The sequence below is a fragment of the Drosophila simulans genome, chromosome X, assembly GCF_016746395.2.
Source record: "Drosophila simulans strain w501 chromosome X, Prin_Dsim_3.1, whole genome shotgun sequence".
Taxonomy (NCBI): Eukaryota; Metazoa; Arthropoda; class Insecta; order Diptera; family Drosophilidae; genus Drosophila; species Drosophila simulans.
This window is the reverse complement of record NC_052525.2, coordinates 10,882,301-10,908,988: the sequence shown is the minus strand read 5'-3', so window position 1 is coordinate 10,908,988 and position 26,688 is coordinate 10,882,301. Positions and strand designations below refer to the sequence as shown.

The 26,688-nt window shown below is 42.2% G+C and overlaps 3 protein-coding genes and 2 long non-coding RNA genes across 30 annotated transcripts in view; 2 read left to right on the top strand and 3 right to left on the bottom strand.

The window, feature by feature from the left end:
- LOC6725671 (disks large 1 tumor suppressor protein) overlaps positions 1-17,309 on the bottom strand; it is a 43,648-nt gene extending 26,339 nt beyond the window's left edge. For 5 of the 26 annotated variants that reach the window (XM_016173738.2, XM_016173740.2, XM_016173722.3 and 2 more), the window contains exons 1-4: positions 17,128-17,264; positions 10,534-11,220; positions 8,009-8,140; positions 3,100-3,224 (exon numbers count right to left, since the gene is read on the bottom strand). In XM_016173738.2, coding sequence (XP_016038915.1) covers positions 3,100-3,224; positions 8,009-8,140; positions 10,534-10,552 — 276 coding nt within the window. In that variant the 5' untranslated portion in view covers positions 10,553-11,220; positions 17,128-17,264. Of the gene's footprint in view, positions 1-2,095; positions 2,273-3,099; positions 3,225-8,008; positions 8,141-8,270; positions 9,245-10,533; positions 11,221-11,974; positions 12,066-17,127 lie in introns of those variants that run through there. The other 21 variants (XM_039296430.2, XM_039296434.2, XM_039296437.2 and 18 more) reach the window with 10 other exon arrangements.
- LOC123327379 lies at positions 3,328-8,000 on the bottom strand. Its single transcript, XR_006542116.1, has 2 exons — positions 3,849-8,000; positions 3,328-3,786 (listed from the first exon to the last, which is right to left on the bottom strand). It is a non-coding gene; the product is annotated as an uncharacterized LOC123327379 (long non-coding RNA).
- LOC120285239 lies at positions 15,957-17,566 on the top strand. The gene is made up of 3 exons (XR_005544505.2): positions 15,957-17,005; positions 17,081-17,348; positions 17,417-17,566. It is a non-coding gene; the product is annotated as an uncharacterized LOC120285239 (long non-coding RNA).
- A 186-nt stretch (positions 17,567-17,752) lies between these two features.
- On the bottom strand, positions 17,753-18,535 carry LOC27206766 (mitochondrial import inner membrane translocase subunit Tim8). The gene is made up of 2 exons (XM_016182579.3): positions 18,313-18,535; positions 17,753-18,236 (listed from the first exon to the last, which is right to left on the bottom strand). Exons 1-2 carry the CDS (start codon positions 18,400-18,402, stop codon positions 18,060-18,062), a joined length of 267 nt encoding a protein of 88 aa, XP_016038897.1. The 5' UTR covers positions 18,403-18,535; the 3' UTR covers positions 17,753-18,059.
- A 257-nt stretch (positions 18,536-18,792) lies between these two features.
- On the top strand, positions 18,793-26,096 carry LOC6725670 (tyrosine-protein kinase hopscotch). Its single transcript, XM_016172735.3, has 10 exons — positions 18,793-20,538; positions 20,848-21,008; positions 21,747-21,953; positions 22,168-22,487; positions 22,548-23,010; positions 23,127-23,476; positions 23,539-23,975; positions 24,497-24,675; positions 24,746-24,910; positions 24,997-26,096. Exons 1-10 carry the CDS (start codon positions 19,477-19,479, stop codon positions 25,184-25,186), a joined length of 3,534 nt encoding a protein of 1,177 aa, XP_016038896.1. The 5' UTR covers positions 18,793-19,476; the 3' UTR covers positions 25,187-26,096.
- The last annotated feature ends 592 nt before the right edge of the window (positions 26,097-26,688 follow it).

Here is a 26,688-nt window from a genome sequence, read left to right as displayed (position 1 = left end):
AAGATATGTTGCACGTTGGGTAAGCAGCGTGTTTTCTTTCGTTTTTATTGTATAGTATTTATAATTGATGTATAAAATGTGCGCATTAAATAGCCTTATTATGCTCTAATCTACAAATTTTACACATCTTTAATTAATATTTGAAGTTTTTGCTTAAAAAATAAGCCAAACAAAAACCATGCGAATTGTGAACCAAAAGTGTGGGTGCTATACGTTTATATTTTGTTTTTTTTTGTGCCCACGTTTAACGAGGGTTAAACAGCGTCTGGAGGGTTAAAGGGTATTCCCCGCACCCACACACGCACACCACCTACACACACGCACACACTTGGAGATGGCAGACAGACAGACACGCGCCGCTATGCAAAATTGTTGTGCGACTCGACGCGTCAACGGCACGACTGTTACTACCGCCTTTGCCGTTCCGTTTGCCGCTGCCGTTTTTCCTTTGCGCCATACGCCACCCACCGGCGTGCCCTCCACCCCCCGTAATGGCCCAGCACCCAGCACCACCCCCGAGAGGAATACCACCGCACACCAGACCACACCAGACCCACGGGTCCATGTCCGTTCGCCAAAAACCGAGTGTGTTCGTGTGTTACCGCCTCCGTCGACGTCGCTGCCAGCGGCGCTGCCTCGGCCCGGCCAAACAAAAAAAAAATAAAATAAAAAAGCAAGAAAAAAAAGTGAGAAATGAAAAAAACAGAATAATACAACAATTTGGCAACAAAACAGAGAGAGCGGCAAAAGAACTAAGTAATGAGAACCTTGGGCAATCATTCATTGGTTAGCACTGATAACAAACATTTGCCGGCAGCATCCTTCAAACCCAAGACAGATTTACCGAAGCGATGCAGTAAAGCCTCGCTAAACGAAAAGTTGCACAAAATAATATATGTAAGCTAACAAGAAAATGTAACAAAAGTCCATATTTTGAAATATATAACCAATATAAATATATAATGAAAGAAAAGTTGTACCATATGCGAGTGCCCGCTGTAGCCGTCAACAGTTTACCGTTCGTCTAGCAACTATCGTTTACCGTTGCCCGATTTGTGACGTGTACCAGCGCCGTTTCGCTATTTCGCCGTTCCGATTTCACGATTTCTGAATTTCACGACTCGACGACTTGACGACCCTCCGATTTTTAGTACGCATGTCCCAGGCGACAAACAACAAAAAGGCAACAACAATGCGGGCGCGAAAGGACAACAAACAAAGTAAATTGCCGAGCGGGCCGTGGGTGCAAGTGGGACGGCAGCAGGCGGTGCGAGCGGGACGGCAGGCGAAAGCGAAAGGTCGGAAATCTGAGCCTTTGTGTCTGCTCCTAGTTTTTCTTTCCTTTTTCGTTTATATTTTTTTTTTTTAATGTGTAGGTATAGTATAGCGACATCAATCACCTCCAACGGAAGCGAAAAGGATACGACTAGCGATTACCTTCCAAAGTTTGCCTATTTCGCTGATTTATAACTATAATCATATGATGTTTTGGTTGAAGAAACTCAAACTTGTATAGTTGTTCTTGGTTTATTTGGCCTATTTAACTGATACCCTATAGAGGGGTATCACTTGAAGGGGTATTGCGTCCCCGCACATGTATGTACATACATATCTATTTAATTTCCAAGTGCCCCACCAGGTTGTCACCGCCACTTAAGCCGCAGCAATTTGAGGGGACATCTGGGCGTAAGGACATTCAACCGCCTCGCTCTCAAGGATTGAGCACCACTCCCGACCATTTCCAAGCACTCACCACGTGCTCGGATCCCGGGACATGTTCAAGAGATTTCAATTAGCCATGGGGGCACCTAATGCCTGTGCTCTCGATTCTTTTTTTTTTTTTTTTGCATTAACTGCATGCACGGGGCCAAGTGGGGCGCCACTTAAATGGGACGAAGGATATTAGCCTGCATAACTGAGATTTTTAGAACAATAAGAGTTCATACCCATCTAGCAGTGAGCTAATAAACAGTTAATTATACTTGGTAATTATATAGGTTATGTTTGCTTAGATTCCCAGAGTTTGTGACTATGGCAGATGGATATTAGGCATATGTTTATGATCTTAATGGGATGTATGCTGTGCGTTTCTTACCAAGATCTCTTCCAATTCACTCTTAAATGTTCTGCTGAGGGCCTCGGCCTGCGCTTGGGCACTCACATTATTCGCGATCTGATTCTGATTGAGTGCTGATTGGTTGGTTTGATTGGATGAGGCGTCGTTGTTAAACTCATAGGCGCAATTGCGATTGAGGTTTGAAGATTTGATAAACTGTGCGATTTTCGGGGATAGTAAGTAGTAGTAGTAGTAGTAGTAGTAGTAGTATAGTGGTATAGTAGTAGAGTAGTAGTAGTAGTATAAGTTGTAGTATTTGTTGTAGGCGTGGAGTGGAAGAAGAGAAGAACAGAGAACAGTATAGAGTAGAGCAGATCGAGTGAGATGCGAACAACGGCGGAAACGGAAGTAAATGCTGTCGGAACTTGAGCGCGGATATAGAAATAATCAGGGGTTTCAAAGGAAACTCAAATAATTAAAAAAAACTCTAAGAACAAGGTAACATATCATTGCATACTAAGTGGCACAATTTGGGAACCAGAGTATCTAAAAACTCGTTTAAATAGATTGACCTGATTAATAAAGGGTATATCAAACTTGAAGAGAAACAGGTCAAACAAAATGCACTCCTAAGGAATTGAATTGGTATCAAAATAAAAAAAGAATACATTTTAAGGAGCGACAAAACCATCTAGATTCAAGAACAGGTCAGAATACAGATTAATATAAACACTATATAAAACTAGAAACTCATGTCAGAAAAAGGTACTAACTAATCATGAAAAAATAGAAACAGAATATATGAATGAATAGATGATTAATCATAACTATGAATTTGGCAGAAGCACAAGTATGTTTCACGAAATGACAGTTAATGATGTTGAAATGAAAATCTAAGATCTGAGATCTAAGGTGTAAACAGGAGATAAGTTCACTAGTCGGGTATACGTATTACCCAGCACTAACTTTCAGCCCAAACACAGGATTTGTAAATACTATATATAAAGCAATTTAAAGTACTCGATCCTACAGATCCTACTCACATCGGCTATTTTGACTGCCTGGCCATCCTTTTCCCATTTGGTTGCAATTTGCAAGGTCTCCGCTGTTTTTTGTTGTATGCTCTTCGAGTCATCCAATAATGTCAATTCATAGAATTCTTGTATATCTGCAATTGAAGAAAATACATAATTAATACAAAATATAAAAATTATTCTTCTTAAAACTATTATCTTATATTGTTTGCAGTTTTGTTCTAGCTTAAGGAGCAATCATGGTTAAACAGCAATGTTAATTAAACTTTCAGAAAAACTGTTCACTTTTAAATGTATAAATATATTTATATAATATTGTATACTTCTGTGGGACAGATATCTCTACAAGGAGGTTTTCTATTCTACATTTAAAATATAATCAATTCTTGTTTCTATTCTACATTTTTATAATATTTTAGTATATAATATATAATATTTTTTTATTTTTGTTTAAAAAACATCTATCGTTTTAGAATGACATGAGCATGTCATACATTTTTACAATAAAAAATAACTAAATTTAACATATAGGCTTATATACAAATACTTCAGCTCTGCTCTTTCTATCTTTTTGCTAAATATTATTTAATTTTTCGTTAATGATGACGCGTTTTCTCAAATCCTGCAATTTTGGCGTGTAGATAAAAAGGTTTCTTCCAATATAATGTCTTTACTTAAAATCTTTCGCGTCCAATTCTGAAAGAAAAGACAACAAGTTAGAAAATTTGGTCATTTAATCGGAATACAAATTTGCTTACCTCACACATGATTTCCTTCCGAGAAGAAACTCGACTCAAATGGGCAGTTTATTTTTTCAGTCGCTCGTTTTTAAAGCTGTTGTGTGTGTTATTTCCGATATTTCCGAATCGAACTGCTTTAATTTGCCTACTCAGCGGAAAGGGAAAAAACAGGCTCAAAACCGAAAGCGAGAGCTGAGTAATTAACTCCTTCACACCAGAACGGATTCTTGGATTGTGAAAACAAACAGGGAATAAATAAAAAAAATAGGGGCCACTGCGGTTAATAATGTTGAACACATTGAATAACGACAACAAGCAACTGAAGTGCAGTCGAACGAATAAACAAACGGATCGAAAACTTTGTTGGCATTCTGCAGTTAACTTGTAGTGCGAAATTACACTGAGAAAAATGCAACAATCAACCGGAAAAATAGTTTAACTTGATGCATAAGTTAAATAACAATGAGATGTAATCATTCTTTGAAGACAAATCAGTAGATATTTTCAATCATTTTTCAATGCATAAATAAATAAATTTTTTAAATCGTATTTTTAGATCTTGCCTTATTTAATCCTCCAAACAGCCAGCTTTAAATTCATAAGTCCGTCGGTGTGAAATGGGCTTTAATTGTTGGCTTAGTGCAGTGTCATTGAGGCATTGAGCAGCTTTTGCCCGGGAAGCGGAAATCAGAAACTGTCAGAATGCATCTCGAATGCATACATTTCAATGCAAACTGACGCCGCCACTGACAGCGGAAGGGAACGGGCGTTGGGGGCGTGGCAGTGCTTATACGGACACACACAATATACCCACATGCTGCTGCCAATATGTTTCGCTTCAGCAGCAGTCAAGTGGCCCAAATGGGGGAAAACTAAAATCCGACTTTTCAGGGCAAAAAAAAAAGAGAAAAAAGCAAAATTGAAACGAAATCCATGGCGCCCATTTAATTTCCTGCGCCCCAAAACAGGACAGCCCCAAAAGGAGCGAGCGAGACAGCTGCTCGGATAGAACGAGAGAGAGAGAGCACGGAATTCCATGGGGCATTGCTGGGCCACCAATATTGCATGGAAAAGTACGCGCAGTCATTGAAATGTGTGTACATAAAGTACAGCTCAGTGGGAAACTAAAGGTTTCCCTGGGGAGCTGGGCAAGGCAATTCGAAAGTACATATTTCAAATTCACACAGCTGAATATTGAATATAACACCCAACTAATATTAGTCAAGCTTACGAAACTTTCGAAAACGTTTTCGAACATTCTTACAAGCTTCAGATACCTAATCCCCGCGATTAATCAAGGAGTTTAGCATATATAAAAGTTGCTTAAAATTTTAAATCTTCAAATAAGAATTGCCTGCATTTTATCGAGAGACCACTGTACACGTTATGCAATGGATTCGGCCACTTGAACTCAAAATGAGTTATCGAATGCTTTGGAATGCTTCCCGAAAATGCCCTTTTAAGCATTGTTATTTTTTTTTCCTCCATTATTTGTGCTCCTTCAATTTGTGTTCTGCATGGTTTTCCTCGGTATTTGTGTTTGTTTTATTTTTATTGCGGCCACATTTTTTAGCTGGCCTCAGCTGAATGCCAATGCCGATGAAAAAGAGATGCTAAACTTCAGGTTACGCCATCTCTCTCTATCTTTATCTCGCTGTGGGGAATTCCAGGAAATCGATAAGACCCCTCAAAAGTATCCACAATATATTTGCATACATATGTATATATCATCTACAATAGTTGGGTATAAGAATAGCAGCGATTTCAATCGCAATTAATAAATATAACTTAAAGTTAGAAACTAATTGACTTATAGTAAGCTGCGTATAGATTTAAAAATGAATATCGAATGCTTGTTACATTTTATTTCACGTATGATGGTTCTATTGGCTTAACCGCAATTGAATCTCACTCGTTTACATATACACACACACGTGTATGTATGTATGTAAATGTAAGTGTGCTGCAGATGATTCCAATTCTAGGCCAATTAAATTGGGATTTCGCCCGCACATGGCTCTTCATGACCTTTTGCCCCCCTCTCCCCCTCCCACACAACCCCTGGCGCATCCTTATCTCTATCCTTCGCTTCAACTTGAGTGTCAATTGTGGTGCCTGTGCAACACTGGGAACCAATCCGAAAACTATGGAAAAACCAAACTCGGATGCCCAAACATAGTGTTCCAAACGATATTACTCATACGCAGTGTTATCAGGTGCACAGAAGCAAACAATTTTTGAGTAGTAGTGCTTTCAAACGCAGTTGAAATGTTTTCAGTGTCATTACAGCATAACAGATTCAATGCAAATATGTTGAACAAAAGCGTGAAAGAGACGGAAAGAGACTGAAACCTAACCTCAAGTTTGATACTATACCCAGAACACACACACACACACACTCATACGTTTCGGGTGTTTGGGATGCGGCTAATACCTTGTTAATTATTTCACACGCACACACATGCACACACACCTCAAATTCCCTTGGGTGGACCTTAACTGTGGGCTGATTTCAAGGCTGTGAACTCTTTTTATCGTAATACATGTTACCATATCTATCATAAGAAAAATCAAGTAAGGACATCGCTTTGAAAAACTATCTTCTTGATTTTGTTTAGCTTTCCTTTTGAACCAGCAAACTGATCATGTTCTGTCGAAGTGTGACCCTGCGAGTGTTTGAATTAAGGTCCACCCTTGTGTTTGGCCATACAAAAGCTCCTGTTTTCTAACGTGTCACGTGTTTGGCTTGTTTGCATTTGAGTTTGTGTGTGCTTGTTAGCCGTTTAACATTTCTGACACGCCAAGCGCAGCCACTGAAACTGTAACGGTAACGGGAGAAGAGGAAGCACCAGCGGGATACGCCGAACAAGAGGAATAGGGACAAGGAGAACCAAAACAATGGGAAGAGTAGAAAGAGGTGGGAAAGAGGGAGAGGACCCAAGCGAAACGAAACGAAAAGGATTATGCAACTGCCACTGACAGCGGGCAACACAATTTGCACCCAGGGGTCCAATAGAAAGGGACGGGGTCACAGAGCGAGAGGGGTAGCGAGCGGGAGAGAGCCATCGGGGACTAGAAAGAGATGGAGCGCGGCGGTAGAGCAGAACTTTTGCAAATTATACAACAGGCAAGCCCCACAAAACAGACAACTGCAGACCAACCGCCCGTCTCGAAATGGATGGACATATGGACAGGGAGAGATGAGAGGCGGATACGTTACTAAAAAGAGATGGGCGAGCAAAAAAAAAGTGTACAGCAAACAGTGCTGCCAAAAATCCAAAAGTAGCTAAGAGCTAATCCAGACAAAACTGTCAAGTGAGGAAAACAAGCTGTCAAATCTTGGGCACATAGGTGTCAATAAATGGGAACGGCTTTAAAAACTGCTTGAATATTGAATGGATTCGGCAACAATGGCAGGGAAATTAACTTTTCTTAATAGGAAAGTATTTAGTTATAGTGATAATAGGTTCAGACTATAGGTAGAATATGAAAGAAACCAACAAGTTGTTAGTGAAAATCAATGGCTCCTTCGCCAGTTGCAACCAAAATGCACTCCGTGATGCAACTGGAGCACTAATCAGGCCGTCTATCGACCCTTTTGAGTAAGCAGAGTCGGTAAAGAAAAAACAAGCTGAATTAGCCGCATTACTATGGGACGCCTGCTGTTTCCATTGCTGCGCTGCTTGGGCCGTTTGACCCAAATCCTATGCAATATTATCGTTTAGCTGTCGCTGTTGCTGCAATTCCCTTTGTTGCTGCTTTGTGCTCACTGCTTGTCAAGTGAAAATAATTTGCCGCGCGAGGGGAGGGACAAGAAAATCGATTGGCGATAGGCGATAGGCAACTGCACAGATAAGAACTACTTTTCAAGGATCTTCCTTTCCGGCTCATCAACTACTTTCTAACAATCTTGGCACAAAGTTCGCAACTTTGTTTGCGTTTAAAGTTTCAGAATCAATAGACGATGATGATGAGCTTGGTTAAGGCTCTTGCTCATAACCAACTTGTGGAAAACTTATTTAGCACAGTGACCTACATATATAATAAAGTATTTCACAAAAATGCACTCATCTAGCGCCAATTATTTATATATTTTTAAAGGCAAACACTTCTGAGCGTCTAAGTAAGTTATATATGACATTTTCATCGATTTTATCGATACATTATCGATTACTCACCTAACAGCGCTTGAAACAAGCGAGATTTAAATATGCGTATAACGCGTTCGATTGCAATACGCAGCGCCCGATCCTGCGGCTCAGAAAGTCTCGCGTGGTAGTCCTCGAGCAGCTCGAGAGCCCGATGAGCTTCTGAAAAATACAGAAAAGAATATGGTTAATACAAATGATCATAGCCTGGTTGAACTTCGATTGTTTTATTATGAAATCAACCCAAAAACCCAAGGGATTATGCCCATTTTCCCCACTGATTAGTGCCTACTCTGTATGTCCGCAATGCGCTCCTCCTCATCTTGGCTGATCCCCAGACCCGCCTGGCCGAAGATCGTTGACCAGAAGCCCCTCTCGGAACCCTGTTCCGAACCACTTTCCCCAGCCGCATCCTGAACATGGGATCTCTGCTTGGGCTTTGGCTTCGGCTTGCTCTTGGCCTTCAACTGCAGCTCCGACTGCGATTTCTCGAGACTTTCCCGCTCGAGAGTCTCGATCATGGTGCGAAATCGGCTCAGTTCCATGCGCAAACCCTCGGCACTATGGCGACTCGACGAAGAGACGGAGAGTCCGGAAATGCCGGACAGGAGGCGACAACGGGCTGCGCCCGAGGAGGACGAAGACGGACCCTCCCACTCGTCGCGCGAGGCATCGCTCTCGGACTTCTCGAAGTAGCCAGACTCCACATCCGGTGTTCGGACCATCGAAGTGGAGGACAGCATGTGTCCGTACTCCAGGAGATCCTGGGCGGAATAGAAGCATTCAACGGACTCGCGGACACTATCGCGCAGGGATGTTGGACACTTCGGAGGCTCGGGATCCGGTTCGGTTACGGTCTCCATTTGGTGTTCCACCTCCAGTTGCGAGTCCCCATCCATATCGCTAGCTTTGGTGGCTACTGCCACCGGATTGGTATCATCGATTTCTTCGGGCACTTCTATGGCTTCCGCCGACGGTTGCACCAAGACCACCAAAGGTGGCTGGTCTTGGTCGCAACGAATCTGTGCCTTCTTCTGCGGCAGCAGGCACTCCTCCTCCTCGGGCTCCTCCTCATCGTCCGCCGGGGAGGAGTCCTCCGCCGGCTCATCATCGTCGTGGAATGTCTTGTCATCGCTACTGAGCAGTCCCTCGTTGGGATCGCTGCTCTTCTCCCGCTCCGAATCCGTATCCGAATCCATTACCAGGACCAGCCAAGAAGACACCTCTCTTCGCGCCCAAGTGCCGCACTCAACTGGCCAGACTTTTGAGCTCTATATGGTCATAGTTTGGTGGCTGCTACCGCCGATAAATCAATAAAGATTGACGCTTTTTAAACATTTTTCACCGCTTGTCGGACGCCAGTTATTAACGCATTATTTCCATGAAAGGTGTGTGCCTCACATTCCCCATCCTAAATTCTTAAACTTGAAAATCTGAATAACTCATTCCGTTTGTAACCCGCAAGGTGTCTAAAGTCCTTGGTGTTAAAACACATGCATATACATTTTTTCAAACATTTTCCAACGAAACTACGTTGAAAAATACGCAAGCTGTGAAAAGTTGTGTGCTGCGCATAGTTTGATGTCCCCTTGCGGAGAGGTCAGGGGTCAAGTGCCATACCGTCGCTGGCGTGTCATTCGGGCTGCGTTTGCCAAAAAATTAAACACATAATTTATTATTATAATCGAGTCGCATTATGGTCCCAAAACACACACACACACAACCCAAACTATACACACTCGTATCTAAATGAACATTGTATCTGTGGCCGCAGTTTGATGTCCTCAGCACGCGTCAAACGCCGACGTTGACCTTCACTGACCATTTGCGAGGCTGCTGGCAGCGCTTTTCCCCGGTTTTCCCATTTTCCGTCTGCTCCTCTTTCAGCCCCGCCCCCTCTGCCAACCCGCCCCATTTCATTTCATCTTTTCTGTTGGCCATTTGAGTTGCCCAAATATGATTTGTATGTGACATAATCAAATAAAATTCTTTGTCTGCATTAATTTAGCTGGTTTTTTATTATATTTTTTTTTTTTAGAGCTTTGAAGGCACAGTTGGCTACATTGTTTGTTTGGCCAAAAGTGCCATCTCGTGTGTAATTGGAAACAGCTTTGCAGGCAAACTTTGCGCAGCCCGAGCAAGTTAAATGATCTACTAAAATTACAATTGAAAAACTAATGCCAACTTTCTATATACTATGTGCTGCCTAAAACTTTCACCAGCAAATCAATGCAGTTTAGCATAGCTTTTACTAGGGTTTAACTTTATTTTAGAATAATTAAGGTTATTTTTGCAAATTTGTTATGCATAGAATTACGTAAAATTTAAATGACTTAAACCATTTTGTTTTAAAGTTAAACGGATTGGAGATGGTATAAAGTTTTAAACTACTTTTTAAATTGCTAAAAACTGACAGCAGTTTTCACTGACCACCATTCATAAGGCGCTCAATTGAATGGATTTCCACGTAATGCCAAAGACAGATATGTTGAACAAAAAAAAAAAAAAAAAAAAAACAGAATAAAAGTGGAATAAAAGTGCAATTTTTCGCTTACCTTGCTTTTTCACTGGCATTCTGTGAGCGGTGTTTCTGCTACTATTTATGGTGGTGCTGGTGGAAATGGCAGCGGAAATGGCGGTGGTGCAGCAGCTTTGAGTGTGGTTCAACGCCGCCGAACTGGGAAAAGCGTGGGTCGCAATTTTGAGAATTTACTGGAGTCGCTTTCGAGTGGAAATGTGCGGGAAAATCGCTTTGGCTTTTCCTTGAGTCCTCCTCCTTTTAGTTCTGCCAGCACATCTGTATATATATATACTATCCGTACTATTCGATGGTGTATTATGTACAAATTTTATTTTGTTCGATACTTTGGCTTTCGAACAAAGTTCGAGATTTGTTGTTTTTTAATTTTGCGCTTTCAGTTTGTTAGTTTATATTTTAATTCTTTTTTTTTTTTTTAATATATATATGTTACTTTTCTTTTTCTGGGGGCAGCTTTGTGGTTACATTGACGTGTGCGTTTTCTCTCGATTTCTTTGCGATTTTCACATTTCACATCTCAATGGCTCCTCGTTCACAATCGGTTCTATGGCATTTATATTGCACTTTATATTGCAATGCGACTATCATCGAAATGTCGTACTCTCCTCGTCACAACACAACAACACCAACACAAAAAAAAACTCAGATCGTTTATTTGCTTACTTTTCGTTCACTTGATTTGATTCTATATTGCGTTCACCATCTGAAAGTCGAAAGAAAACAAGTGGAGAAGGTTTGAGGAACACGGCTCCTTTGGATTTTGCTGAACGGAACCCATTTTGTTGTATAATCATAAAAACAAAAAAAATTACGAAAATTGCAGACACACACGGGCGCAGTTGAATGCGCTTCCGATTGCAACAAAATGGGTACAGTGGTAACTCGCATCTAACTTCTTTTGATCAAATATTAATAGCTTTGGAAATATTCTTCAATATGCAAATATTTTTATGAACATTTTAGCAGGAATGAAATATATTCAGAAATATATTTGAATAATGTTTCAAAATCATTTAATTTATGATGCCGCACTAAAAATATTCCCATAATATTATAAAACCCCGATTTCCCTTATCGAGTGACCACTGTTGCTGACGTTTTTTTTCAGACACTCATATTTGGGAAATAAGAAAAATTGAAAAGCGTCGCGGCGATGTCGAAATTCTCGTCTGCCCGCTTGTTTCGCGATCGCCATTGTCGAGCTGATTCCGATTTTATTCACATATTTTCGCCAGTCTGTGTGAGTGGCTGCCTGCTTTTTGCTATTTCAGCTAAATGGTTTTTTATTTCTGCCGTGCAGTTGATCTAGTTTCACTCGAAACAAAAACAAAAAATTAACAAAAAAGAACGCATAAACAAGGGAATCGAATACAGTGAATGCTTATAGTTGGCGGTCAAAGTTCAGGCGATTTTTCTTTTGCGAATATCGCAGTGCCTTTGGCTTGATAACTTGTTACATTGGCCAGGTCGAAAGACCGAAATTCCGCACACCCGCACCGCACACAGACACACGTCCAACTGAGGCAATAACGGTGCTCTGCTTTTGGCCCTCAATCGCCTGCCTCTCGCCCCCCTCCACCTCTCACCCATCCTCTCAGCTGGCCACCATCTCTCTCTCTCTCTCTCGTTCCGACCGAGAATCCCGAGCGATTCTCGAGCGCCGCTCGCCGGACCAACAATTAGTGCCAGCACACATACTCGTACACCGGATGCCATGCCAGATACCAGATGGGCTATATGGACACGTATCTTTCTATCTTTCTAACTATCTATCTTTATACCTTTCTATATTTCTATATTTCTATCTTTCTAACCATCTATCTTTCTATCCTTCTATCTTTTTACCATTCTAACTTTCTATATTTCTATCTTTATATCTTCATATTTTTCTATCTTTCTAACTATCTAACTCTCTATGTTTCTATCTGTCTACCTTTCTATCATTCTATGTTTCTATCTTTCTATCTTTCTACCTTTCTATCTTTCTATCAATCTACATTCTATCTTTCAATCATTCTATGTTTCTATCTATAGAAAGGTAGAAACTTTCTACCTTTCTATCATTCTACATTCTATTTTTCTTTCATTCTACTTTCTATCTTTCAATCTTCCTATCTGTCTATCTATCTTTCTATTATTCTATCTTTCCATCTTTCTATCTACAGTTGCGGTAACAATAATAGCACCAAAAGCACATTTCGTGTTTGCCCCATCGTTTCTCTATTTTCTGAATTTTTTTCAAAATTTTTTCCACTAATCTTAAATACTACAATGATTTTCAATTGAAATAATAAAATTGGTAACAGATCTAATGGATATTTTAAAAATAATTGGTAAAACAAAGAAAAACCTCCAAATTTAGGCGGTAACAAAAATAGCACTGTTTCTCGTATTTTGCTAAAACTAACTAAAAAAATAAAATAAGAGTTCAACAAATGGATTATATCTTAAGAACTATGTTTAAAGAATCTTAATATTTGGTTGCGTGACCATTGTAGGCAATGACAGCTGCGTATCCTCTTGGCATGGAGTCCACCAAGTCCTGGTACCGTTTTTGAGGAATTTTGCTCCATGAATCCTTGATCCTCGATCCCCCATGAATCCAAAGTTTCTCGTTATGGTTGGGCTTGGCTTCAGAAACCTTTTTTTCACGTCCGCACAAAGTTTTTCGATTGGATTCAAGTCGGGTGACTGATCATTACTCGGATCGATTTCTGCTCAAACCACTTTCGAGCCTTCTTCCTCGTGTGTTTTGGGTCGTTATCCTGTTGAAATGTCCAAAAAAACGGCATTTTATCCTCGGCATATAGCGCCATCACATTTTCCAGGATATCTGTGTAAATGTGCTGATCCATGATGCCTTGAATCATATGAATCGGATCTACTCCATAGTATGAAAAGCACGCCCATACCATGATGTTTGATCCCCAGTGCATTACCGTCTTAAAGGTGAAGCGAGGATTATTTTCAGTTCGTGGTGGACGCCGAACATAAGACCGAGAGCCTTTCCAACCAAAAAACCCAATTTTGCTCTCATCTGACCACAAAATGTGGCGCCACTTCTCCACAGGCCAGTCCTTGCGTATCTTGGCATATTCGATTCGCTTTGCCACATGCTTCACAGTCAAAAGCGGGACTTTTCTGGGACTGCACACATTATGGTTGTTTTGCCTTAAGTGTTTGCGAACTTTTTCCACGTTTGCAGCTATCTGAAGCTCCTTCTTCAGTTCCGTCACCGGCTTAAAAGGCTCCTTCTTGCTTTGCCGAACCAAGCGCTTCATCTCCACATTGGACATAGAGGGCTTTCTTCCACGTTTTTCGTTATTTTCGACAAACAGCAGTGCGTTGCGGATCATATTGTTTGAAAAACAAAAAAAACCGTCTCATTTTAGCGTAGGTTTTACCTTCACAGATCATGTTTTTAATCAAATTCCTTATTTCGACGGTAAAATGCTTTCCCCGACCCATAACTAGAAAATTTTTGGTCTTCTTTTGAAAAAAATTCAATTAAAACCTTTAATGCAACTCCTTTTTTCAAAATATGTCGAAAAAAAACCCAAAGCAATCACTCCTATTAATTTTATTTAGCAAAAACGTGGTCAGTGCTATTTTTGTTACCGCCTCATTTAGCGCCCTTTTGCAGAAAGTGCCCAAAAACAAAAAGAACCGTTACATTGAGAGAGTCAAAATTTCTTGCTTAGAGAGACAACATATGGTACTTATTATTCATGCAATCAGACTTTAAAAAAAATAAACATTCAATACCTTTTTTTAGGAAATCAACTTTCCACCTGCAGTAGTGCTATTATTTTAACCGCAGCTGTATCTACCCATCTATCTATTTATCTTGAAACGCTTCCCTTACTCCTTTCAGAAGAATAACTACAGACTCTTTAGCATTTTCTGGTCAATATCTGGCCAAAGAAATGGGTTATTGTATATATTCGTTCAAATTTATTAAATTGCTTTTGGAGTGCTATAAGGAGAATTTGCTTTAAGGCAAAATGTTTATATTTCCATAATTTGCAAACAAATATGTGCAATACTTTGCTCTACTGCCCTACCAAGCGATATCAACAAGCTCTCTGTCCAATTTGTTTATAGATATCATAAATAAGCCAAACACACAATTCAGATTCGCTTAGGGTAGTCCCCCGACATTGGAAATTAACAAGAAACCAAATCATAATAAAGTTTATGTGAGCGATGAGCGATAAAATAAACATTTGAATGATCTGAAACCTTGCAGTATTGGAAACTTGGCCATAAAAAGGGGTAAATTCTCAAGAAAACAAAGATCTGAAAGTTCAAAACAGTTGAAATGTGCGTAACTATGCAATTTCCTTCGACAACAAATGACTGACTGTTGGAAATTATTAAATAAATTGCCATAAATATCAGGGAAATGTCCGAGCCGACAATTCTAACTGCCGGGAAGTCCATTATTTTGACAGGCAAGTCGGGATCCTCGGGCTCCTTGGTTCTCTGCCAGAGGGAAAGCCATCGGGCAAAGGCACTTTGATTAATGCGGTGGACGTCAGTGACGCGAATTACTTAAAAAACAATTGAACAACTAGACGGGTCAATACACAGCGAACCCGGCAGGTCAGACGAAGTGGTGGCCAGGGTGAGGGGGAGTGGGCGTGGAAGGAAGTGGCAGCGGGGGAGGCGGAAAAGCTGAGCTAACGACTGGAAACTAGGAAACGCGCATCGGCAAAGACAGCAACAACAACGAGAATAATAATAATAATAATAATAACAGCAACAGCAGCAACAACCACGATGGCTGTGGGGTTCAATCACCTTTGGGAATTACGTACCGGTTATTATGGTTATTATTATTATTATCCTGCCCGCAGTTTGCCGCAATCGTACTTTGGCCTACACACAAATGAAATGGATACTTCGCGTTGATAATCAAAAGGATATGTGCATATATTATATGAAAAGGAATAATATAATACTACACTTAAGTTCTGCATCTATGGTTTTCGAATTCTCTTATTATTTCGCTACATTTTTATCCAAATGTCAAGGTTATTTTTGAATAGACGCCCCATTTTCTTGCGGTGTACCTACGCTCTGTTTGATTTAGTGAGTGAGTTGGATTTCTATACGTTTAATTTATGTGCGTCATTTGTTTCCTATTTTTAATGTCTTTCGGCCGCTTGAAGTACTGTTTTTTTTATTATTTTTTTCTTTTTCAGGCGCACACACGTCGTATAATTGATATGCATACTTTCTCACACACACGCTCGTGTGTGTACGATTGTATTGCCTATTTTTATGGTCCACGAGTCCTATTTAGCGGGCATGTTTGCGTGGTACAGTGAACACTGACCGAGCGGATTTTATGGTACAAATATAGAACAAGAAAAATGATCGAATTAAGATCAAAATAAAATGTATCTAATCATATGAAATTATTATACTTTATGCATGTAGGAGTTTCCCTGTTAGTGAGCGTTCACTGTAGCCCACATAAGCACTTCAACGGACTCACACACGCACACATGCTCACACACACGCATTCACCTGCTGCAGGCGCGAACCCAGAAAAGTATGCAGCAAAAACGAGAGCATATGCAATAAACACTCAATTCCACACACACACACACGCATTCGAGACACACACTTGCAGCGAGATATTAACCGTTACGGATTGACGTTCGCCTGGCGGATTTTTGACCTTGACATGTCGCCCGTGGTTGTAATTGTAGTTGTTTTCGGTGGACCGGAGTGGCGAGCATGTCAAAAACTGGAGGAAAATCGGAGAAAATCGAACGGCGTGTGGGGCGGGGAGGCGGGTGGAAAACTGGGTCGCAGATAGAGGTGGTCATTAATTATTCAGTCACAGCATAATTATTCGACCGTTCTGGTGTGCGTGTTATTTATAGACTAGCCAAAACGAACAAATACAAAAAAAAACATAACGAAAAACTGAGATACTACAATAAAATAATACACACATAATGTATGCACAAAGGCGGAAGCGAGACGGAGCGACGGCGAGGGAGAGCAAAAGAGAGAGGACGAAAGAGCGAGAGAGCATTGTAAACTTATTAATACCAGTACCACACATCCGCAACGAAATCCCCGTTATTGCAAATTAACCCCCCCCCCCCCCCACAAAAAATAAAAAAAAAAATGGATGCTGCGAATTATGTATGCTCCACACACACACATACACACTTATTGCAACTGCAGTGTTTTCGCACGGAAAAAAAATCAGCTGGCTGCTGTACCGTTACGCACACACACACACACATACACACACGTGCCCTTTCGGCAATTATTTGACTTTTCCTGTACTTGCTTTATATCATCATCTGTATTTACAACAACATCCCTTTCACACACATACAAGTGCAAGCAGGAGGACAACCACCACACACACATACACATATAGGAGAGGCACAAAAAAAAACTAAAAGTTGCACCGTTAAAAAAGTGTAATGTCCCTTTTTTAGTCCTGCAGGCAAATCAAGGTAACTTTTCATGCTTCTTCACTTGATCCTTTTTCACGCTTTTCGCTTCTCCTTCTGAACTTCTGCACTTCACAGAAACCGACACCGACTGTATATTAGGCTACACACGGCCACACACTCACTGGCAAAAAGGACATGCGTTTGGCACAGCCTTCGGGCATTTTATGTTTAATATAAATAAGTAGCGGCAGCACGTTGGAGAATATATATTACGGTTTTCTGCTCTGCTCACGGGAACACTAGTTCTAGTTGGGATCAGTGTGACCAGAGCCGCGTTGCGTGTGCTGCCCAATCAGAAGTCCTGGGCAAACGTTCAAAGCGAGCGCGGGAAATAACTCCGCAAGTATGGTCTTTACCTTCGTTTTTAGCAAAAATGCATAAATATTAAATTTAGTATTAAATTTTATACAGGAAATGCAGCTACATTTGTGTGTTCAAAGTTGAGTAAATAGGAAATTCAATTGGAAAGTTGCCGATAAGTACTATCGAGTGAGAGCACTATAACTATCGATATGGAATAACTTTATTTATTTTAATAAACAATTTAATTCTACTATTTAATTCTTAGCTCCTTTTCCGTCCAATGAAATTTAAATTTATGAAAAGGAGGGTTATCCTTATTGAATGTTTTCAGAAAGCTATGTAGTCCAATTTCAATTCTGCATATTTAGCCATCTATCTACAATATTTCATCATTATTAAAGAAAGGATTAAGAATATCCAAGCAAACGATTACAACACAATGCATTTTAAACATACGAAACAAAAGATGTATTTATTTTTGGTACGCTAACGTAGGTCCGACCAAACAATTGAGTTGCGCCATCGAATTAAAGATTAATTCCGGAACTCGAATCACGGATTCCAATTTCGGGCTGGGTGCAGACTACGGGCCACATACTTTGGATGCCGGCGGCTAAACGCAGCGCGGAAAAAAATGTTCTTACATGATAATTTTTTGTTTAAAAATAGTTTTAACAGTAGGACAGTGACGGAAGCGCCCACGGACTCTGATACCCAGATCCCGGTGTCAATGTCGATGATGTGAACAACTCTACAGGTCGCCGCCACCGCGCTTTTGGAGCATCTGAGCGAAGCGCTGGGTGATAAGCAGCGAGGTGTCGATGAAACGGTCGACGCAGTTGCTCAGACACGTCTCGGTGGCGTGGTCCAGTTTGGTGCTCGGCTTGCCGATGCACTTCTCCCAGCAGATCTCGTTGAACTCGTGTATCTGGCGACGATATAAAGTGCGAGGGCATATTGTTATGATTACGAATGGTTATTATCTGTATGGGGACTCGGCTCACCTGCGCATTGACCTGTGCCTTCTGTTTCTCGATCAAAAGGAACTCCTGCAGCTCCTTGTCGTTGCCGGAAAGGTTCTCAAAATCGGACATCGTGTGATTTTCAGTTAGCAATCTACAAATTGACCGGGCTTGTCCGGAATTTCATATATTTTAAGGTTTGAGGTTATATAAACGGCAGTGACAGCTGTGAACTGTGGAGTTACAAAAATCGATGTGTATTCGATAGCAAAGCTATTCGATACTGGAACATATATACATATTGCACTGTTGTCGTATTTAAATGGCTAGTATATAGAGGGCAAATAATAGTACGCTTCTTCTTAAGATTCCAAATTTTCTTATTTCCAAGAAAAAAACCAAGTTTCCAATTATATATTTATATTCAGTGCAAGCTATCGAAAAAGAACTAGAACCTCGCGTTGCCAACCATTGGTTCACCTGGTGCGATAGTACAGGTCATTGGACAATCGATGACAAAGTGGCTCGGCCGTCGGCCAATCGATATCGTGAGGTGCAAATTATCCGATAAATTTCACTGATATTCGTGGCTTGTATTGTAGCTTCGCAATTGCAGCTTCGTTTCAGCTGCAGGCCCACTTTCAGATCGAAGGCTTCTATAAACAAGGTGCGACCATATCGTCGTCCAGTCCCGTGGCCCTGTTCCCAAAACGCCCCGCAAATTTCGGGATCTTGCTGGCGTTTCGGGTGTCTAATTTCGGACTAGTGCACTGTGATTTCCGATTTCCAGTGCTTTGCTGACGGATCGCCCAAGTGGCGAAGTGGTTCTGGCTCGGAACGTTGACGATTGCTAATGTGCAGGAGGTGGAGAAGCAGTCCAGGTTGTTCTCCGCCAGCGGCATCCATGGAACTCGCGCTGGAGTTCAGGGCATCCTTGCAACTGCAAGGCTAAGAGCATCGCCAATTCCAGGAGTACTCGCAGTAAGCCCAAAAGTAGCAACTCAAGTCAGTCGCGGTGGTCTTTGTTATTGACAACAACGAGAAGAAGATTAAGAAGCGAATAGAACGCGGCAAGTTCCTAGAAAAGCTCCCATGGTCTAGTTCCAGTGAGGTCGCGTGAGAAAACTGCTCCAGCCAAGGAACTGGGCTTGCAGGAGCAGCACAAAGCACCCAGCCCACAAGGGACCACTCACCGACAATCCTCTCATGGCCCTGGCCAACGGGGGAGAGGATAGAATGGACGACAGCAGCAGCGGACGCACTTCGCTGGCGGACAGCGCCAGCCTGACGAACTCCTCGCTGCGCAGCGGCACCTCCTCGCAGAGCATCCACACCAACGATGGCACAATCCGTGTGTTCAACTTCACCACCAGCGAGTTTGAGCGCTTCCATCCCAATATGCTGTGCGAGGAGATCTGCAATACGATGTGCCGCCAGCTGGGCATTGCACCAATTGCCCAGCTGCTTTACGGGATACGGGAGCACTCGACATCGCGACGGCCCTCGCCGCTGGTGCGTTTGGATCTGACGTGGTGTCTGCCCGGCGAGCGACTCAACTGCCAGCTGGTCTACTGCTTTCGGATGCGGTTCCGTGTGCCCGAATTGGATAGCCAGCTGGAGCTGATCGATGGACGGAGCCACAAGTTCCTCTACCGCCAGATGCGCTACGATATGCGCACCGAGCAAATCCCGGAGATTCGCTATCCGGAGCACAAGGACAAGTCAACGGGACTAGCCGTGATGGACATGCTGATCGACGATCAGGAACAGTCGGAGGATCAGCAGGCGATGCGCTCCATCGAGAAGCTTTACAAACTGTATTTGCCACCCAGCCTGTGGCGCGCCCACAGCTTCTTTGTGGGCTCCAAGATCCGCGAGGTTTTTCGCAATCTGAAGGCGAATTCGCTGAGTGTGGAGCGTTTGAAGTGGCACTATGTGCATCAGGTCTCCCACCTGGCGCCCACCTATATGACCGAACAGTTTACCTGCACCGTTCAGTATCTGCCCAACGAGGAGGTGGCCCGCGGCAGCGGATCCATCGGCACCAGTCTGGCCCACTCGACGTCGTCGCTGTCCAGTTCCGGTTCCACCAACACTCTGTCCACTCTCACCACCAACACAAATTCCGTTGGACTCGGCGGCAGTGGCAAGAAGGCCAAACGACGTTCCACCAGCGGTGGAATCGATGTCTATGTGCGAGTCTTTCCACACGACTCCCTGGAGCCGGGACTCAAGGTGGCCAGGGTCACCTCCGAGGCCACACTCAAGGTAATTTTGACTTTATGGTCACCTAATCTGCTATGTTTCCTGCTGAAATCGTATTTGGTTTCCCATCGATAAGCGCATTTTAATGCAGATCACTCATTTAGCTGGCCATTTTAAATATGGAAATACCATTGATATTATTTTTAAAACATTTTCGTAGACTTCTCAGTTTAATTAAAGCGATTGTCTGGGTTCGTAGCGAATGTAATCAAGTTGCTTATCGGTGGCAAAGAATCTTGAAATGTTCATACATACATACATACACATGTAATTGCACTAGCAGCTCATTGATAATCCTTGTTTCCTCTGCAGTGGATCCTGGTTGGAGCCGTGGAGGGAATTTTTATGATCTCCAAAATCAACGACACCTCGGTGCGACTGGAAATCGTTGGCCTGCCCAAGGGCTACGAGATGCAGTTCCAGACGGAGAAGGAGATGAAGTCCTTCATCTCCTACCTGGGCATCTACATCAGGTGAGTTGTCCACTTGTACTCGGTGAGCTTCAGACTGCTTCCACCTAAATTTCAGCTATTAATCTGTTCTTTTTTCTCAGAAAGTAGTAAATAATCAGTGCCCAATGTTTCTTAATCAAATTGCTCAATTGTTTTTTTTAACATCCATTGATTTAAAAAAACCAACAAGCCATCAGTTCCACGAACTCATTTCATAACATTATACAATGGCAAACGCTAAATAATTCCACTTAAAAGCCATTACACAGTTGATGATTCCCACATAAATATGACATTTGATAACGCGATTAAATACAGTGCTTGAAATGCTTCCTTTTTTTGTTTAAATCCACAGCCCAAAAGTTTGTTTAAACCAAGTCATTGTGTTGATTTTTGTTATCAGGCTAAAAAAAAAAACGAGCAAGAAATTTGAAACTAAATGCTTGCAGGAGATTTCTCCAGTTAAATTGATTAAATAATTCCGCACTAATCGGATTTAAATGTTACACTACTATTTATATCGCATGGGGAATTGAAAAGAACGCACTGCGTCAATCTGCAGTCCAATATACTTAAGTACTTCTCAATAAAGTTGATTATTTGCATGCTCATTTTTAGGGCTCATAAATAGCGCGCATAAATTGAAACAATTGATTCCCAGCTATGAATCACTTTGCAAATGCAAACATAATAATAATAATAGCAATGCAACAAATGAGCGCAACTTTTACTCATATTCCCCATCCGTTTCCCTTGCAGATTGTCGAGCAAATGGATGCAGGATCTGTGCCACTCGTACCGCACGCCCTCCCTGGAGGAGCTGAGCTCCCTCCACTGCCATGGTCCGATCGGCGGTGCCTACTCGCTGATGAAGCTGCACGAGAACGGGGACAAGTGCGGCAGCTATATTGTGCGCGAATGCGATCGAGAATACAACATATACTACATTGATATCAACACCAAAATGTGAGTACACGCGCGCGTTCACACTATCAGTTACTTCCACGCCGGTTATCAGGCTTACAAACATTTCTGTATGCAATGCCACATGATACACAACAATGCTGTGTGCGCTATGTGGCCAATTGTTTCGTCGCTTACTGATTGCCTGTCGTGATTCATGATGCCCAAATGAAATGTGATCGGTTTTATCTCATGCGAAAATCCTCTACCTTTGCAGCATGGCCAAGAAAACCGATCAGGAGCGCTGCAAGACGGAGACATTCAGGATCGTGCGCAAGGACTCGCAGTGGAAGCTGAGCTACAACAACGGCGAGCACGTACTGAACTCGCTGCACGAAGTGGCGCACATCATCCAAGCGGACAGTCCCGATCGCTATCGCATACCCGCCTCCAAGTACGACAAGCCGCCGCTGCTGCTACTGCTGCTGCCAAAGAACCTAAAGGCCAAAAAGACTGACCTGCAGCTGAGCGAGGCGGAGCTGCAGCGCCGCAATCCGCAGATCTTCAATCCCAGAACGGATCTGCAGTGGTATCCAGGTGGGTCATACTGAATATATCCAATTTCCTTGCTTCGTTCTAATCGCTCGCCTTTTGCAGATTCGATTTCGCTTAGCGACGATGGCATGATGTTTACGATGCGCGGCGACTGGATCCAACAGAGTCCCGTCAAGGATGTGTCCGTGACGATGAAGATGCTGAAGAGCGACGGCAATTTCATGGAGTTCTTTCGATTGGCGCAGACCTGGAGCCTCATCCAGTCGCCGCAGTTCCTCAAGCTGTACGGCCTAACGCTCGCCGATCCGTACACGATGGTCATGGAGTATTCGCGGTATGGTCCGCTCAACAAGTTCCTGCACTCGACGCCCAATGTCACGCTGCATTGTCTACTGGACCTGATGCACGGATTGGTGCGCGGCATGCACTATTTGGAGGACAACAAGATTATCCACAACTACATACGATGCAGTAATCTGTACGTGACCAAGTACGATCCGAATTCGTACGTGCTAGATGCGAAAATCAGCGATCCCGGCTATCCGCGTCCCTTCCGAGAATCCGAGTGAGTAGCCGACAATTTCCGCCTAATCATCTTCTCGTTTGGTCATACTCTTTGATAAGAATAGCAAAAGGCAAACTTTAAAGAACTTTATAACATCATCCATTCTCCACTTTCAGCTCGCCATGGATACCTGTTAAGTATTATCGCAATTTGCAGGCGGCCAAAACGGATCAGTTTGCCCAGCTGTGGGCCTTCGCTACCACCATATACGAGATCTTCTCGCGCTGCAAGGAAGATCTGAGCACACTGCGCCAGGAGCAGCTACTCAGGCAGAAAAATCTCGATGGCAACATACTCAAGATGCTCGATCAGGACATCTGTCCGGCGCCGATATTCGAGACAATCATGGATGGCTGGTCCGATGATGAGACCAAGCGCTTCAGTCACCACGACATTTTCTCGCGCCTCAACACGATCAAGGCGGAAATTCTGCCCAACTATATGCCGCCACCCGAGATCGCAACGAGTAAGTTGAGCAGGCGAAAGCGTCCAGAGATTGGCATACATTCCTCTTTTTTTTCGTTCCAGATGGAACTGGAGACGAGGCCGTGTTCGATAGAAGCGACCTAGCCTTCCTACCCTTTCCGCGTTCGAATATGTTGATGGTCATACCGCTGACCAGCGAATGTCGAGTGATCTACAACATGGAGAACATGATCGGGCGCGGTCACTATGGCACTGTCTACAAGGGTCATCTGGAGTTCAACGACAAGGATCAGCCGCGCGAGCAGGTGGCCATCAAGATGCTGAACACCATGCAGGTGTCGACCGACTTTCATCGCGAGATCGGCATCATGCGCACCCTCAGTCATCCGAACATAGTCAAGTTCAAGTATTGGGCAGAGAAGTCGCACTGCATCATCATGGAGTACCTGCAATCCGGTTCCTTCGACATCTACCTGCGTTTCACGGCACCCAATCTCAATAATCCACGCCTCGTCAGCTTCGCCTTAGACATTGCAAATGTGAGTGGATGCGGGTTCGAATATGATTTGCTGACATTTTGGAACGGAACAAGTTTTCCGGGGAAAAGGGGGAAACTCAAAGGAAAAACTACAATTATTTCGCGGGGTTTTTTCATCATAACTTGGCCAAAAATGGTCAAATGTCGAAGGGAATGCCTGTTTTTTAGAGCTTATGATCCCAATTAACAAATCCTATTACTCTTTTTTGAATTTGGTAAATTCGTAATTTTCGCATATTTTTGAATTTTTTGTAAGGGGTAACATCATCAAAATCTGCAAAAAATCTCAAAAAATTAAAAGTTTCCATTTTGAACCCCAATCGATTGGGAATCAAAATACGAGCGTAACGAGGTATGACAATCCATGTTTGGGCTATAACAACCCAAGATGTGGCCAAAAAACTGACCAATTTGGACAAAAAGAAAAAAACAACAGCTTTGGTACAAAAAAATTAATGTTTATGACTTTAGAAGTGATATTCCCTTTGATCAAGTACTTAATCCAAAAACTTCTCACCGCAGGGCATGAAATACTTGTCCGACATGGGACTGATCCATCGCGACCTGGCCGCCCGCAACATTTTGGTGGACCACAACGGCGATGGGGACTGCGTCAAAATCTCAGACTTCGGCCTGGCGCAGTTTGCCAATTCCGATGGATATTACTATGCGAAAAGCAAGCGGGATATTCCCATTAGATGGTAAGGAATATGAAGCTGGATTGATGTGGGCCACTTTCGCAACTGAATATCTCTGCTTTCCATTGGACAGGTACTCTCCAGAGGCCATCTCCACCTGCAGATTCTCATCGTATTCGGATGTTTGGAGCTACGGCGTGACGCTCTTCGAAATGTTCTCGCGCGGCGAGGAGCCCAACCTGGTGCCGATTCAGACATCGCAGGAGGATTTCCTCAATCGCCTTCAGAGCGGCGAACGGTGAGTTATCGTGAGATTGAGACCATTAACTCCTTCAGTAATTCGATATGAAAACCAATGCCTAATGTCTGTTCATTTGTTTACAGCTTAAATCGTCCGGCCAGTTGTCCCGATTTCATTTACGACCTGATGCAGCTGTGCTGGCATGCCACGCCCCGTTCGCGGCCCAGTTTCGCGACCATCGTGGACATCATCACAAAGGAGGTGGCCACCAAGGTGACGCACCCGACGGATGGACACCAGTCGCCGACGAATCAGCCGGCGGTTGCCGAGTGACTGCTGACAACTGAATGAAATGATATACACACACGCTTAGGCATAAGGTCTTTTAAGATGTTAGCATTTAAACTGTACGTTTTTAAAACAACACAAGCCAGATCCCAAAAACCACTTGACGCAATCCTTGGCTTAAAGCGCTATCGGAGGAATCACATTGACCCCAACCAACCAACCATCCATCCATCATCCACCATACCAAATCCGGAACACTCACGCCATCGCAAGCCTTTTTGGATTCTCGCCAGATCTTAGTTTTATTTGATTGTGCTTACCACTGGCCACGTCCCCCTACCTCCACTGTCATTACGCCCCCAATCTTGACTAAGCGAAAGTCCACACTTTATATGATATATGTATATGTATAAACAAATTCTCAACCCTACTTTGTGTTATACATTTTAGACAACTTTGTTAAATATTGTTAAGCTTGAGCTTCGATTTTTTTGTAATGCCCACACACGCATAAACACTGAACTAAACTAAACAAAACTAAATTAAATATAACGTGTAAATAATAATTAAATTAGTTAAGGGTTTAATCGCGAAACGGCAACACACGGTAATTTACAAAATGGATGGACGTCGACAGGATCGAAAGGATGCTGCGATCTGTTGTTCTGTTCGGCGACTTAGTCGAACCGCCTAATCTACGAAAAAGTAAAAATAAAAATAAAAAAAAATGTAACATGTGCACATATAGTCGTAAGGTATGTCAATTAATGTTGATCAAATGCCATTTTAACCTACAATACTTCGAAACAGAAACGAATTATATATTTACAAGCTATACAAGCCACTATACAAGCCGGTATATGCACAACCACACACCCGCAGGCACAATAACTTATTATTGCTGTTAACGAGAAAGGATATTTCCGAAATAAATCAATTTTCTTACGTGTTTAAATGCGAACTTTTATTAACTGCAAACCATTGAGTTCGCAGCATATGCATTTATTTTATCATTTCCATATGGGAATTCCAATCTATACATAACATCATATATCATATTATAATATCATCTTATATATAAGGTTTTCCTACGGAAACGAAAGGGATAGAGTTACATTTTCCTTTGTTTGTCAAAATTCTTAGTCTATTTTTAGCTCATTAGGAGAAGTAGCCATTGTTTAAGATAGTTTAGTAGAGCAACTAATCAGCACAGCTAAAAGCTGTTTGAAGAAGTTGAGTAAAGCCAGTTGCCTAATAACTAACTAATCTGCTTTACACGCCTTGGATTTAAATTTACATCCGTTCTATACTATATTCTATATTCTAGTTTTAACAGCTATTTGTGAAATTCAGTTCTTTTATATACAGAAGTTGACTGATCTCCAGTTGCCTATCTAGTAATTAGCATTACGCGCCTTGGATTTAAATTTACATCCGTTCTATACTATATTCTATATTCTAATTCTATTCTATATTCTAATTCTATTCTATATTCAGTTCTTGTATGTACAGAAGTTGACTGATCTCCAGTTGCCTATCTAGTAATC

Excerpts from the sequence above, each read along its gene's own strand:
- LOC27206766 (XM_016182579.3), bottom strand. The coding sequence starts at position 18,402 with ATGTCCGATTTTGAGAACCTTTCCGGCAACGACAAGGAGCTGCAGGAG. Across the intron at positions 18,237-18,312 it reads AGGCACAGGTCAATGCGCAG|ATACACGAGTTCAACGAGAT; the intron begins GTGAGCCGAGTC and ends TATCGTCGCCAG.
- LOC6725670 (XM_016172735.3), top strand. The coding sequence starts at position 19,477 with ATGGCCCTGGCCAACGGGGGAGAGGATAGAATGGACGACAGCAGCAGC. Across the intron at positions 22,488-22,547 it reads GGATCTGCAGTGGTATCCAG|ATTCGATTTCGCTTAGCGAC; the intron begins GTGGGTCATACT and ends CGCCTTTTGCAG. Across the intron at positions 24,911-24,996 it reads CGCCTTCAGAGCGGCGAACG|CTTAAATCGTCCGGCCAGTT; the intron begins GTGAGTTATCGT and ends ATTTGTTTACAG.